Below are 16,022 nucleotides of genomic sequence, written 5' to 3'. Positions count from 1 at the left end.
ATGACGTCGCGAGTGCGCCATTGGCGCCTCGCGACGTCATAACTGTTCCGCAGGAAGAAGCTCCATTTTGGAGCTTTTTTGCTCCACGCGGGAGTAGCGCGGTTTGGCTGCTGCAGCTCCCTCGCGGAGCAAACAGCAGCGCCAGCAGACTGCCGCAAAGCAGCGGTCTGTAACGCACCATTGAGCTTCAAGCATCGATGCTGCATCCATTGAGAGACATATGAATGGTTTAAAGCAAAACTGGTTGTATCAGTTAATAGAGAAGATTACATTATTGTTACAAGACTAGAAAGAGCATGCTGTGTTTGATAAGGGGCACTTCCAAATTAGCAATTTGTGCAAATTTGCCCCACAATATTTTATATCCTTTATTGTTTCTTCCTATCCTAACATTCTTTATTGGGTAGTGATGGGGCATGTGCACAGTGATGTAACATCACACCACATTTGGTCTGGTCCATGTGGTTGCCATTGTGGTCAGTCTGGGGCCAGTCTAGGATATAAATATCCACACTGGCCTGGGATTAAATGGCCAATCTAGATGCATACTAAAAAATGGCAATGGTGATTGTTGCTGGTCTTCTGTAAATACAGGGAATGAAAATGTAGATTATTTAAGTCCTTGCAGAGTAAAACTATTGCTATAAATGCTTCTCCTGGTATAATAATAATAATAATAAATTTTATTTTTACCCCGCCTTTCCAAAAAATATGATCAAGGCGGCTTACAAAATTTAAAACATTACAATACAAGATAAAAATTCAATATAAAGGTTAAAAACATTACTACAAGGAATAGGAACAGGAAATCAATAAAATACACATGACAAGGGCAAAGAGAAAGAGAAATTAATTTACAATGGTCCGGGGTCGAAAGGGAAAAATAAGGGGCAGGAAAACAAACAATTTAACTAAGGTGGGAAGGCCAACTGAAATAAATACGTTTTCAGATTTTTCTTAAAAATAACTAGTGAGGCGGTGGAGCAAAGCTCTACGGGGAGTTTATTCCAGAGTGAAGGGGCAGCGATGGCAAAAGCCCTCTGTGAGGTCCGTGCAAAGTTTGACCTAGGGACCTCCAACAAATTAGTCCGGGATGTTCTGAGTGTGCAGGGCGGATTATATGGGGAGAGGCGGTCCTCCAAGTACCCTGGGCCCAAGCCATTTAGGGCTTTATAGGTCAAAACCAAGACCTTGTATTGAGCTCGGAAGCGAATAGGCAGCCAGTGAAGGTATTTTAAAATAGGTGTTATATGGTCCGACCTGGAACTATCAGCGACCAGTCTAGCTGCCATATTCTGCACCATTTGCAGCTTCCGGGTTTGGTACAAGGGTTGCCCCATGTAGAGCGCATTGCAGAAATCTAATCGAGAGGTTACCAAAGCATGTACAACAGATTCAAGGTCCTTACGGTCCAGGTAGGGACGCAACTGGCGTATCAGCCAAAGCTGATAACAAGCACTCCTGACCGTCGCATCCACCTGAGAAGTCAGCTGGAGCGATGAATCAAAGAGCACTCCCAAGCTGCGCACCGAGTCCTTCAGGGGGAGCGTGACCCCATTCAGGACCGGGTAACAGATCTCGCCACCCAAGACCGGGGAGCCTATCACCAATACTTCCATTTTCCCTGGATTCACACTGAGTTTGTTCTCCCACATCCAGTCCATTACCGACGCCAAGCAGGCATCTAGAGGAGAGATATGAAATATTGGCCTCCGTTAACATAGCTTTTTGAAAAACTATGCTGTAAGGCAATGTATTTCTTTGCTAATTTCATTCTTGAAGGAAGAAAAAAGTATTTTTAGCTATTTTCATGAAGCAGGAAGAAATGTTTTGAAAACGTTCACTTTTCAAAGACTATTGGCAACACGATCCTTATTCTGTATATAGGCAATATGTGTTAATTTTGCACAGAGAACAGCATTCTCTGTGCAGGATAAAGCATTTTTGTGCAGAAAAAGAGGTCTGAGAAGTTTAATCAGCTACTTAGTTATATTTTCTGAGTTACTTATACTTAATGAGTTTATCAGATGAACTTTAAAACCAACTCAAGCATCCTAGGCTGGAGCTGGGACATGGGATGGAGGCAGGGATTATTGCATGCTAAATCTCCGCCTAATCATCAGCCACCATCAGCCCAGGTCCCAGCCATGCTCCGCCAGCACATTTTCAAAGTCGGAAGTTTTCCAGCTTCAAAAAAGTGCTGGTGGAGCATGACTGGGACCTGGGCTGATGGCAGCCGGCAATTAGGCAGTGAATTAGCATGCAATAATCCCTGCCTCCATCCTGTGTTGCAGCTCCAACCTGAGAGGCTTGAGCCAGTTTGAAAGTTCACGAGATAAGCTCCTAAATATACTTAATGAAGTAGTATCTCCTGGCTTGCCCCCCCCCTCCCCATCCTGACTTACTGGACAGCAGCTGCTGAGAGCAATGGGGGTCAGTTTTCCTGTTCTTCAGAGCACAGAAGACTGAGATTTCCACCCCCACTCCCATAAGTGATTGTTACTGCAAGAAGGAATTACCACAGAGATACTGCTACTGACTGTTGCATTACACTCTTTAGGCTTTCCTGATCAATCTGGCGCCTTTTCATAATACACAATTATAGCACTATGATTCCACTGCCATGGTTCCATCCTGTGGAATCCTGGGATTTCCAGGTTAAGGAATAGCATTTACAATCCAAAGACAGAGAGTGCACCTAATTAGAAACCTAGGATTCCACAGGATGGAGCCATGGCATTTAAAGTGGAATAATAGGCTCGAAACTGTATAGTGTGAAAGGGCCCCTGACAAAGTTGGAGGGAAATCTGTAATTGTAGGGGCGTTATTAAAATAACCAGTGTATACAAGCCCCTCTTCTTCACAACTGCAAATTAATAACACCAGAATTAGATGAGTGGAGGAGATAGATGTTTGTCTGGTTCATGTTTTAACACAGCAGATCACCCTTTTAATTTTGCATCTTCAAACCTATGTGTGAACTGAAATCTCATAGCCTTCATTTTTTGCAATGGAATTCTCCCATCAAAAATGTGATTTTGGGGGAAAAGTACAGTCGGCCCTTCTTATACACGGATTTTTCATACACGGATTCAAGCATACACGGTTTGAAAATGTTCAAAAAAAGTATAAATTTCAAATATCAAACCTTGATTTTCCATTTTTTATACGGGACACCATTTTGCTATGTCATTATATTTAATGGGACTTGAGCATCCATGGATTTTGTTATACACGGGGGATCTTAGAACCAAACCCCAGTGTATAACAAGGGTCCACTGTTTGTACAAAAATGTCTCTAGTAGTGAAAACAGTATATTAAAAAACAGCCAAATGAACTATTTCTCTCCAAAATGTGTATGTTTGCCATGTTTGGGAACCTTCTTGGCCATGAAAACCCATTGGGTGACCTTAGGCAAGTCACACACTCTCCACCCCAGAAAACCCTATGATAGGGTTGACTTAGCGTCACCATATGAATTGAAGGTTCACAAAAAACAAGATAGAATATATTTGAAAAGAGTATAAAGCAATGTTTGAACTAAAATGTTCAGTGTGCACTGTGCACTTTAAAAAGTGTGCTGCTTGGTCAAAAGTGTTGTCGGTTGGATTGGTTTTCTGTCTTAATTTTCTTTCTTTTTCTGGTTTTTGTTCTTGTGTATTGTTATAATTAAAATAAAATGGAAAAATATTCAGAGTGTAAACACAGATTCTCCAATTAGGGGACAAAATGAATGTAACATTTGGAAAATGCAAAACTGAAACTGACAGATATGCCCTCCCTTAATGTGGAGAAATTGTTCAGTCATAGAGGACATGCTGCATGAGATCCCTTCCTTGTTGTTTCTTCAAGTCAAAGCCAAGCTTATTTGTTCAATTTAATTCAAGTGATGAGCAGATTCATATAAACACATAGTCCACACTGATTTTCAGCACTAAAGATTAAATCTTGCACTTTCCCATCCCTGAAGGGTGGGTGGGTTTCAAACCAGGAGATTATCCATTTATAGTTATATAAATTCACCATCTAAATAAATTTCAATGGAATTTTACAGGACATATCTACAATTAACTTTCAAACAATATATAAACACAACTGTTCTAGTTTTTACAAAAAATCTCTCCACTAAAAGAGAGGCTGCTGGATAAGGGCAGATTATAACAAGGAAAATCCCAGCCTTGCAGTTTACATCAGTTCTTACTACAATTTAATTAATGACTTCTTGTTTCAACATGGCTTAAAACTGAAGATCAGGGTACTTCAGGATAGATGGCTCTTTGCCAATAAAGTAAGTACTTCATGTTTACATTAAACACTGAAGATGACTGAACAATATAATGCTCTACTCTCTTCAGCACAGATTAGAGAGTGCTGATGTATACACACAACATTAAATAAATGAATGCCTAGCCAGGGATAATGATAACAAATGTGTAAGCTGATTTAAAGGAATATACCATGTGTATCTCTTAACAGCTAATCTCCTCTATAAAAAGGTATCATTCTTTTAAAAAATACAGGAACCTATCTTTGTTTCATAGCCATATAAAGTATATGTAGCATCATTGTATAGATTGTATACAAATCCACATTTTTTTTCAACCAATTCTTCCAAGGCCAATTCTTCCAAGAAATCTTCCATTTCCTTTAGTATTTTGAAACAAGAAAATGTATCACTGTTGCCCTTGGGAAATGATGCTGAGATCCTATGTCACAAATGTAGTTATGAATATGTGACTATAGTTATTGAATGTGGTCAGGATAGATCATTGATAAATACATACTGTGCAGCTTGCTGTTCAGATATTCCACCCCAAAGACCAAAAACACTGATATGTTGCATAATAGTTTTTTCCCCTATAATATGGACGTAGGTGTATTCATAGTACAACATTATAGTATTTTGATTCCACTGTAGCTGCCATGGTTCCATCTTATGGAATCTTAGGACGTTTACCATTCTCTGCCAGTGAGCCCCTTACAACGAACGAATTTGTATTTGTGGGGATCATGAAATTGAGGATCTAGCACACATTTTGTTTAGATGTAATTTGTACCAAGTAAAAAGGGATCAATATCTTCATCCCTATATTAAACGAACAATATTCTGGGATACCCACATCAGAACATCATACTTTATGAGTGGACAAGATTCAAAAATCTCTATTGCCACAGCTCAGTTCCTTCATAAAGCATCGCTGTTGAGATCTAGATATGTGGGAATGATTGGTGTTAATTGTAAGGGGGATGAACAGATTTGACGTATGTCGACGGTTATTTTATGTTACTTCTGCCTCCCATCTCAATTCCAATTTTAATTCTGTTTTACTTTCTATGGTAACTATCTTACAGATTACTGTTTAATTGTTAACTATTTTATTTTATCTGTTTATTAGTATATCTTTTAGCACATATTGTATATCTTTTAGATATATATAAGCTGTATACAAGTAGTGCATGTTCTGGTCCTGGTGCACGCTTAGGTTATGCATATGTATTTATATTGTATGGAGATTTATTGCACCTAGTGCACTACATTTACATTTTATATATAGCTGTGTGATACTGTTTTTTTATTATGTTACTAGCATTTTGAAACGGCCCTTGGGCTACTCAATAAATTGTTGCTGTTGCTGCCAGTGAGCCCTAATATTGTTAGGGGACTGCACTGAGGAATTCCAAAAAAATTGCAGAATTCTGTAGGATGGAGCCACAGCAGTTAAAATTGTATCAAACTGCTATAATTTTGTAGTATAGATACACCGTGCGATGTGAACAAAATTTTAATGGAAGTTTGTGCAAAGAAACACCTAAAATAAATGTATGTTTGCTATTCATATCTGTTAATCCATCTGTAAATACATGTGACAGTGATAAACAAACACTAAAATTGCTTATTTCTAAGCCAGCTTTTGTAATATTTGTGGTCAGTTTATGATCCAGCATCCCTATTTAGTTAGTTCTTCCCCTTCTATTATATGTTTATACTAAGCCTTTTATTAGTATATTGTTTCCAAATTCCTTCTCAATTTATTTTTCAAGTAATTTGTATTATTTTCAGCCTGTGTTTCCTGTTTCCATCAACATGTGGACTGCAGCTGGCTCCATTAATTGATTATAAAATCAATTGCCCCCCACTCTACTTTGGTCTCTGCATTCCCTCAAGGACACTTTAATGAATGTAGTCCCCAGTTTCCTCACATATCAATTCAAGTTATATCTAGAAAAGTTTATTTTATGATAAAGGTAGAACCTTTTGTGCAGACTTTTATAAGACTAGAAGGATAGTAATGCTACCTAGTAAAATGGGAAATAGGAAATGATGCACTCTGTAAAACCATATTGTATGGATACATTTATCTCCTAACTGTTCCATTGCCTCCTGGAAATAGTTTATTTGGAATGACTATTAAAATAGTATTCTTCTCTTTTACAAAGAAACTGTCATGCATGTGGAAGAAATATGTCATACAGAACTCTGCTTCTATGGCTATTAGTTATTGTATTATCAAAATAAATTCAGAGGTGGATGAAATTTTGCCCTCAATGGATTGGATTAGAAATCATCCAGACAACTTCTTACCTTGCTTTCTCCAATCCATTCCAGCCCTGGTTCCCAAATAGCTTAGAATAAGGTCTGTAAAGTGTGTGTGTGATGAGTAGATGCTTACTTTGATTGCAAATGGTTTTGTTCCCTGCACCCAAATTTTGCCTTTCTTCAAATTGTTTAAGAATTTATTTGGGACTCCATAGTTAATAATTCATCTAGTTTCCTTTGTAATGTAACTCCATGAGTCTTCTACCTTAGAAGAGGGTACCTAGCAGCCACAAAGACAAGGGTAAGAATTGTGCAACCCTTCAGATGCTTTCAACTGCAGGTCCAGCATTCCTCACTGTTGATTATGCTGGCTGAGCTGGAAATTTCAGTTCAACAACATCTTGGGGGGCGGGGGGCACCAAATTCCCACACCTACTCAAGAGAACAGCTACTGCTAATGGTGCTGAGCTATATTTCTTTAAAGCAGGAATGGAGGATGTAAGGTTCTTTTACTGTTTCTGGGCTCTAGTTCATCACTGGCTATGGAAGCTGCAGTCAAAGGACATTCCTGAGCCTTGTTTAAATTTAAAGGACAAAGAACTGCCCACAAATCTATTCAGAAATTTTTCACCACATTCTAAATTCTAAAGCATTACCCTCCAGAATTTCTCCCCATGAATGAGATGCAGATTTGAGTCTATATTTAATTTCAGCCTGCTATTATTTAAGTCCTCTATTGTAGATATTGAGAGCCAGAGTGGTGTAGTGGCTTGAGTGTTGGACTACAACTCTGGAGATCAGGGTTCATTTCCCCATTTGAGCATAAAAACCCACTAGGTGGCCTTTGGCAAGTTACACTCTCTCAGCTTCAGAGGATGGCAATGGGAAGCCCCCTCTGAAGAAACTTGCCACACACACACACACACACACACAATAGGTTTGCCTTAGGGCTGCCATAAGTAAAAAATGACTTGCAGGTACACAACATCAACAACAAATTCTAGGTATTAGTATTGCTGTTGTAAAATTTATTCATTTGGTGTACTTTTAGCCTGTTTTTCTTCCAATGTAAAACAGTATATAAAGCTTCCAGGGCAAAATTTTGCTTGCTCTGATGATGCTGTGTGTTCTCTGAAAGTAATAAGAATCATTTACACATAGAATCATAGAATCATAGAATCATAGAATCGTAGAGTTGGAAGAGACCACTAGGGCCATCCAGTCCAACCCCCTGCCATGCAGGAAATGCAATTCAAAGCATCCCTGACAGATGGCCATCCAGCCTCTGTTTAAAGACCTCCAAGGAAGGAGACTCTATCACCCTCCGAGGGAGTGCATTCCACTGTCGAACAGCCCTTACTGTCAGGAAGTTCCTCCTAATGTTCAGGTGGAATCTCTTTTCCTGTAGCTTGCATCCATTGTTCCGGGTCCTGTTCTCTGGAGCAGCAGAGAACAAGCTTGCTCCCTCTTCAATATGACATCCTTTCAAATATTTAAACAGGGCTATCATATCACCTCTTAACCTTCTTTTCTCCAGGCTAAACATCCCCAGCTCCCTAAGTCGTTCCTCATAGGGCATGGTTTCCAGACCCTTCACCATTTTTGTCGCCCTCCTTTGGACACGCTCCAGTTTCTCAATGTCCTTTCTGAATTGTGGTGCCCAGAACTGGACACAATATTCTAGGTGGGGCCTGACCAGAGCGGAATACAGTGGCACTATTACTTCTCTTGATCTAGACACTATACTTCTATTGATGCAGCCTAAAATAGCATTGGCCTTTTTAGCTGCCGCATCACACTGTTCACTCATGTTCAACTTGTGGTCTACTTGGACTCCTAGATCCCTTTCACACGTAGTTTCATTCAGCCAGGTGTCACCCATCCTATATCTGTGAATTTTATTTTTCCGTCCTAAGTGCAATACCTTACATTTCTCTGTGTTGAATTTCATTTTGTTAGCTTTGGCCCAGCTTTCTAGTCTATTCAGGTCGTTTTGAATCTTGATCCTGTCCTCTGGGGTATTAGCTATTCCTCCTAATTTGGTGTCATCTGCAAATTTGATAAGTATGCTCCCAATTCTGTCATCCAGGTCATTGATAAAGATGTTGAATAGCACTGGGCCCAGGACAGAGCCCTGTGGGACCCCACTGGTCACTTCTCTCCAGGATGAAAAGGAGCCATTAGCATTAAGAAGCAGTTAATATGATAAAGATGTGAAAGTGAATTTGAATAAAGAGAGGGAATTAAATTATGGAAAGTGAATTATGACCTTCAGTCTATAAATTACTTCTGCACTGTATGACAAAATCCAGGCAGCTGTGATGACCGTCTACTTCAGTAGTTCCTAAACTTTGTTCCTCCAGGTGTTTTGCACCTCCACTCCCAGAAATCCCAGCCAGTTTAGCCAACAGTCAGGAATTCTGGGAGCTGAAGTCCAAAACACCTGGAAAACTTAAAGTTTGGGAGTCACAGATCTACAGTAAAGATGAGAACTTTGCCTAAAATGTTGGCCCTGCAGGAAATTGCCAACTGCCGGGCACACCTGACAGTCCTGCCATAAGTCTCTTCTATGTTCCTTATGCCAGCTGGCAAAAGCCAGATGAATCAGCTGAAAGTTTCTAGGCAACCACAACAAATATGCCTCAAAATATCTCCATTGGAAAACACAGTTTCCCCCTGTCCTTGTTGTGATCCATAGAGATGATTCATCACAATAATGTTTAATTCTAGCAGGCACAAAATGTGGCTATCATGTTGCTGGCATCAATTCAAGATTCTCCCAGTCATTCATAAAAACCAGTAAGCCATGTAGGAAAGCAAGCCAAGTAGGAAATCAGTAGAAGAGGAGTTATAATTCAGAAACATCATTTTTTAAAACATAACATTAATTTGTAGAATATAGGCAAATATTAAGAAGCTTTGTGTTTGAGTTTATCCCAAATTCTTGAAATCTTTATTAATTATAACATCTATATGTCCAGAGGAATATTAGCGTTGAAATGCAGTTTTTTTAAAACAAATACAGTTGAATATTTCTCAGAACATTAAATTATATGAAAACTGAGAAACAATTTACACAATCTATACTAGTCAGAGATTTCCTCACATTTATTTCCTCATGTAAAAATGCCTCTGTGTTACCTCTGGGATTCAAAAGAACCTCAATATCCCATACACTAGAGACACTGGCCTGTTACAGACTGCCAAAATAAAGCTGCTTCGGGTCTCTTTGGAGGTATGCTATTTAAATGATGCATGCATCCTAAGAATCCGGAAGCTGCACCAAAGCTGCACTCCAGTGCTTAGGAATGGAGTGTGGCTTTGGCGCGACCTCCGGACTCTTAGGACCCATGCATCATTTAAATAGCATACCTCCAAAGAGACCCGAAGCAGCTTTATTTTGGCAGTCTGTAACAGGCCACTGTTTCTTTTGAAGATCAGTTCCATAAAATAATGAGGATCAGAAAGCTTCCAGGAAAGATTCCTAACTGCCAGTTATTATGCTTCACATGGACATGACATTTCACAGTATTGTGTGCTGATGGAAATGAATTCTGGGTGAGACATTCCAAAGGGACATAAAAACCTTATGTAGCCTTCCATAAAATGCTGTAAAACACAGCATATCAACAATGAAAGAAGCTTGACTAAAAAGACATGCCTGCTGCTTACATCCTCCCTGATAAATGCAGGTAGGAGCAGCAGTCTGTCCTTCTTTTCCCCCTCCAAGCATCACATGGGAAACACATTTTATCATACTATCATTTGAGTCTCTAGCCTCAATGCCACTTCTGAAACAGGATAGCTGAATTGTACCTTGCATGTTAAGACTGTAAGCTGTACTATGAGCCACAAGCTTAAGATATCACAGAGATGGGAACACCTGGGGAAGAAGTGATAAATTCAGTCCTGCCATTTTAAACAAGTTTGAAAAAATCCTGCTGAAGTGATGGATGTTTTGCCTGAATAAGAACAAGCAGGAGCAGGTCCAGTGATCTTTGATTTCCTACAACAACCCTGTTTGGGGTTTTATAATCATTCAAATTTTTAAGGTTGACACCCATTAAAATGAAATGTTAGTATTTTGCTTTTCCTCCTTTCTTTGAAATGGGAATGATTTAGGCTTTGCAGAAAATACTCTCAGGATTTCTATTGTCTGGCTGAGTCTCTGCAACACAGTTCATGAAAAATAATGTACACATGGAATGTATTCTAGATTATTTGTCATCATTTCATTAGAAAATCAAATTCTTTCCCTTCTGGAAGAGATATAATAATAGACACTTGGGAGAAGATCTGGATTCAGATTTATTTCAAACTGGATTGGACTGATTCAGATGTCCAAATTAGAGCAGAATCCTCCAAAGTGGTTGAATTGGAATTTAGGCTCTCCTCAACATTCTTCAGCAATTTGGGTTCAAAAAGACACAGGCACACAATTAGTATGTCTCTAAATATTGAAACATTGTTCTTTAAGTTCTCCATAGAAATAAAACATCAGGTTAATGAGGAGCAAGGGGAAAGGAAGAAGTATTTTGTAGCTGTTTTTTTTATCACAGTGAATGGTTTTAACAGGGCTTTTAACATAGCACCTAAGAGGAGAGATATTGAAGTAATAGGAGTGATAACAGCTTCTCAATGTTCTTTGCTGGTTCTCACCCCAAAGGCAGAAATTATAAAATTATTTGGGAAGAATCTGTGGAATCTGGGAAGGTGTTCAACATGGTGCTTACTTGGAAACTGCCAGCTGTTCAAGTCCTTCTACTTTAGCCACTGTATTATCTGAAAAGCCATATCACCATTATCCTTTCAAGTTTTAACATCTGTGGCAGAAGGCTTTCTTTCAGTCCCACCACCAATACAGGCACATTGGGAGTGAGCCTACTTGGTATTGATGTATGTTTCTCCCTTTACACTTCCCATCCCTGAAGAGGACAGGGAATTTTATTATGCTTTTTGCATCTATGTGGAGAGCAAGATATTCCATTTTGGTTGCTACTCACAGGCCCAAAATGCACAGGGCAAAAGAAGTGGCTTCTGGCCTCTTTAGGGGCATGGGATTCAGATGATACATATTGGAAGTTGCTTTAGTAATGTGACCTGGTTCTTTGGACCAGATCAAAAAGGAGCTGGAATTTGCAGCAGCCAGCTTAGGACCAGGACGGCGGTCTGCTTTGGAAGCAGGCCATGTGGTCACCGTGGTCCTGGCCCAATTATGACCCGAGCATGGCTGGAGCAGCTTACAGCTCCTCCTGGCAGGCCATCTGCTTCATTCCATAGAGAACCTCCACCTTTCCTGATAAATTCCTATGAATGAGGGCTATAAAGTACTGAGCTGTCTATTGCTCCATTAGTCTTCATGGCGTTAGTGTTGTGAACTATAAAACTCCATTTGGAGTGTCTAACAAAGAAGGATGGCCTTTGTTTATCTTTAGAATGGGAATTCCTTCCTCTCCCCCTCCCTACCTGCAACTCAGTGGAGTAATTCAAATTGACTGAGACTCAAGTAAAATGGATGGCTTTTATTACTTAAGTAATAAGACTGTCTTGAACATCAAATTTCCCATGGAAGTGCCTATCCTATTACTACTTTTGCAAATAAAATATCTGCAAATTCTCACACCTCAGTGACCAGGTACCAAATTTCAGAGCTCATAAATACTTAGCTGAGCATCAAGAAAATAAAAATTCTGTATGTTTAACAGAAAGCAACAAGATTTGTGACATTCCTTCTTCTCAGTGACTACTCCCAGCTTCTGGAACTCCTTCCTACATGAGGTTTGGTTAGCCAACAGGAGAAGCTGTTAGTCCCTTGTTGTCATGAAAATATCTTTTTATTTAGCTAGACCTTTGGCCCTTGTGGCAAAATGAGATTTTGATGATGTGTGTGTGCTTTTTAACAAATACGTTTTAAATGAATCTTAAACTGTTTGAACTTTGTGTGTTTTAACAGGATTGTTATTTGGATTTTTTTTTATAGTAATAGGTTTTATGGGCAATTTGTTTTAATTCATTCAAAACTGCCTTGAATCCTGTGCTGGGGAAAAGGTAGTTAATAATTAAACTGTTAATTGTTTAAACTAATTGTTTACCTTTGTATTGTCTGCGTCACCCAGCTTTCTCAAGTTTTTTGTGGTCTCTTGCCTTAGTGCACTTCCATATATATATATATATATATATATATATATATATACATACAATTCTAGAGTCCTTATCCACCCACATCCCAGGCTGACCAAGGGTTGAGGACCTGTAAAAATGAAACATAGTCAAAGATGCACCCAGATGATGGTTTATTGGTTATATAAAGGTGTTAAGAGAAATAACAGTAGCAATAGCATTTATATTTCTATACTGCTTCATACTGAACTAAGTAGTCTCTAATTGGTTTGCAAAATGTAAGCCAGGGTAGGCAACCTTTTTGAGCCGGGGGCCGGGTTGCTGTCCCTCAGACAACTGGAGGGCCGAAGCCAAATTTTTTTTTTAAAAAAAATTAATTAAATAAATAAACCGGGACAAATGTAGGGCAAATTTTTCAAATGGAGGACATGGTTTTTTAAAAAATGGAGACCACACAAAAAAAATTGCTGATTTTTTTTAAAAAAAATCCTAATATAAATGCATGTTTTGGAGGCTTCTATAGACAATTGTCCCCCTTGCCCGCCACTTGCCCCCCTTGCCTGCCGCTTGCCCCCCTTGCCTGCCTCCTCCTGATAGGCCAAAGGCCCCACGCCCTCACGCGAGAGTCCAAAGGCTCCGGTGGCAATCGGCGGCAGGACCGGGCTGGGGCCGGTCCCAAGGCCTTGCCGGGCCGCATCCGGCCCATGGGCCGCAGGTTGCCTACCCCTGATGTAAGCTAACTGCCCCCAAGAAGCTGAGTATTCAGTTTAGTGACCTAAGGAAGGATGCTAGGCTGAGTCAACCCTGGAGCCCTGGGATCAAACTCACAACCTTGTGGGTGTAGTTCTGGCTGCAGCACTGGCATTTAACCCCTGCACCATCAGGGCTCAGCAATAAAATGTAAAGGCAAAGGGAAAAATAGCTCACATCCCTTAAGCTGAATGAACCTGCCCTTTATCACATTTGCTGTCCATCAACAAATGAACTAGACACCACCCCAATGGATCACATTAAATTCACCCTCTAAAGACCTAGTGGAGGTTCAGGGGGTGTGGTGTGCATTGGATGACACCCCAGAAGAGGGGTGACACCTCGACAGGCCTTCCTCCCACTACATCCCTCCAGGGTTGCTGTGGCACTGGAGGCCTCCTTGTGAGGAAACCTCTCCTGCCATAGCAAAGGAATGGGCCCAGTGCACCTTTTGGCAACCCCCCCCCCCAGCAGCCCATCCCTGGCAGCCCATACACACATGGAGTGACACTAGGGATGGGGATGCCACTTCTTAGGATCACACTGCCAGTCTGATTTTTCCTGAACTTTCATCCTTGGTGACAGAAAAGAATCATATGCTAGCTTAATCTACAGTAGGATCTCAGCCTTGAATTTCTGAATCGAGACTTACATTCATCTGTTCAGTTTCCCAAATAATGTGTTTGCAGCTATTGGCTTCACGTTTAGTATGTTGCTCTCCTGTTTCATTTTTTATCCTTGGCCAAATTCTCTAAGGATCTTTGGCTTGTATCTCCTTTACCCTTTTTTGTTCTAGTCACCTATGACTAGAATTTGGCATCATGTCAGACATTCTTTGAATCAAAATGAACCAAATTGGCTCATCTCTGAATCAGAGCCCAAATCAAATTTTGTGGTCAATGCAAATACCCAACATAAAGTGAGTTATTAAAATTTTTAGATATGGTCTGAGTCAATACAGAAATCCAAATTTTTGTACCTCCCATTGACTGTGATAGGAAATGAACAAATATTCCCAAAGAGCAAGACTTTCATAATCGTAACTTACAATAACCATCAACTTGGAATTCATGAGGAACAAGGAGTGCAAAAGCACTCTGTATTCAACAGTTCTGCAAACTATTGTTTGGAGAGTTGGCAGCACATATTAATTTAGCCTTTTTGTATTTTAGGTGGCCTGCATCAGCTGCCATTTAAAAGCTTTTGTTTCAAGACTACAGATAAATACAGACAACCACTTAGCATAGGTTAGTCACTTTTAAAAAAAATCCAGAGTGGAAATGCCAACCATATGGAGAGGTACTGAAGAAGCCATTAAATTTCAGCCATATGTTGAATCTAACATTAGCTTGCTATTGTTTCCCACATTACAGGCAGTTGAAGAAGCATAATAACACTGCTCATAAAATGGATGAAGCCTATAGAATATTGACTCTTCATAGAGGAAAATGGATTGTATTATTTTGATTTTACTTTTGGCAATCTTGGGGAAGGTTGCATGACATTACTGTAAACGTGTCTAATTATACTAGATTTAATATACATGCAAAGAAAGCAAGAGCATAGTAGAAATACTGGTAAGATGTATACTCGACCAGTAGAATTGGCATTAAAATCCTTAGCTCAAAATTTAATTATTAAATTAAATTTTAATAAACAAGATGATGCCAGCTATTGAACAGCCCAAGTGACTCAAATCTTTTCCATAATCTACTTATATTGCAAGGTCTTACAAATGGATGACCTGCAGAAGATGATACTTTTATAAAATAATGTATTGAAAAGACAACACTATAAATGCTGCCAGGGTCATGAAAGGGATCTGATGTCTTAATTATAGGGAGAGGACCACAACGTATCAAGGAGAATAGTGCATGAATTTAACCTGGAGTTCTTGGCAATCCAGAGAAGAAGCAGATCCAGCAGGATATTGTAGGGCTTTCATGTGGTTTTTGGTTCCATAGCATTCAAGGAAACACTTATTTTAAAGTAAAGTGTAAAATCAGGTTCCTAGGCATAAGAAAAGGCTGGATGTTTGCAATGCTGAGTAAATGTATTACAAAGTGGATTATGTCAAAATTAATTTTAATTCTACATAAATGCAATTAGTACAAATTGTAGAATTTGGGTTATATAATTTCTGAAATGGAGCACTTATTTTTTTAACAGTTGTTCATATTCTTTCTGTGATATTAACCCTCATCTCTATTGTGTTACATATTTTCCACTTCTTTAAAATATTGTATTGTAAAGTGAAGGGATTTTTTAAAACAACAAACAAACATACAAACAAACCACAAGCCCATCTGTTTATCATTTTAACAGCTGTAGGTATCCAGATGAAACTTGAGTTTTTCCAGAGGAAATTTTGGACTGCTAGTAGACAGGTATGTTACAACTGGATTTTAAAAAGCCCTGGTGTTACTTACTAGCCATATCCCACCTAGCTTTTACTGAGAGTCAGTAAAAGGTCTGACATAACTTGTATTGCGTTTTCCAGTGAAACATTAATGGCAACTTTATGATTAAACAGAAGAATATAAAGACTTTTTGACAGATAAACTCCATGAGATAATTCACTAACATCTGTTAAAGTCCCAAGGAGCACTCTCA

General features: G+C 39.3%; 1 protein-coding gene across 3 annotated transcripts in view; it reads left to right on the top strand.

Annotated features, from left to right (window-relative positions):
• CACNA2D3 (calcium voltage-gated channel auxiliary subunit alpha2delta 3) overlaps positions 1-16,022 on the top strand; it is a 717,368-nt gene that overhangs the window by 637,973 nt on the left and 63,373 nt on the right. For all 3 annotated transcript variants that reach the window (XM_089522601.1, XM_089522591.1, XM_089522612.1), the window contains one exon: positions 15,735-15,796. In XM_089522601.1, the coding sequence (XP_089378727.1) occupies positions 15,735-15,796 (62 nt within the window). The remainder of the gene's footprint in view (positions 1-15,734; positions 15,797-16,022) is intronic.

The sequence above is a fragment of the Sceloporus occidentalis genome, unplaced genomic scaffold (genome assembly GCF_023333645.1).
Source record: "Sceloporus occidentalis isolate IW3139 unplaced genomic scaffold, rSceOcc1.0.p SCAF_1, whole genome shotgun sequence".
NCBI classification, from domain to species: Eukaryota; Metazoa; Chordata; class Lepidosauria; order Squamata; family Phrynosomatidae; genus Sceloporus; species Sceloporus occidentalis.
Note: the sequence above shows the minus strand (reverse complement) of the source record. Positions and strands in the feature narration are given on the sequence as shown.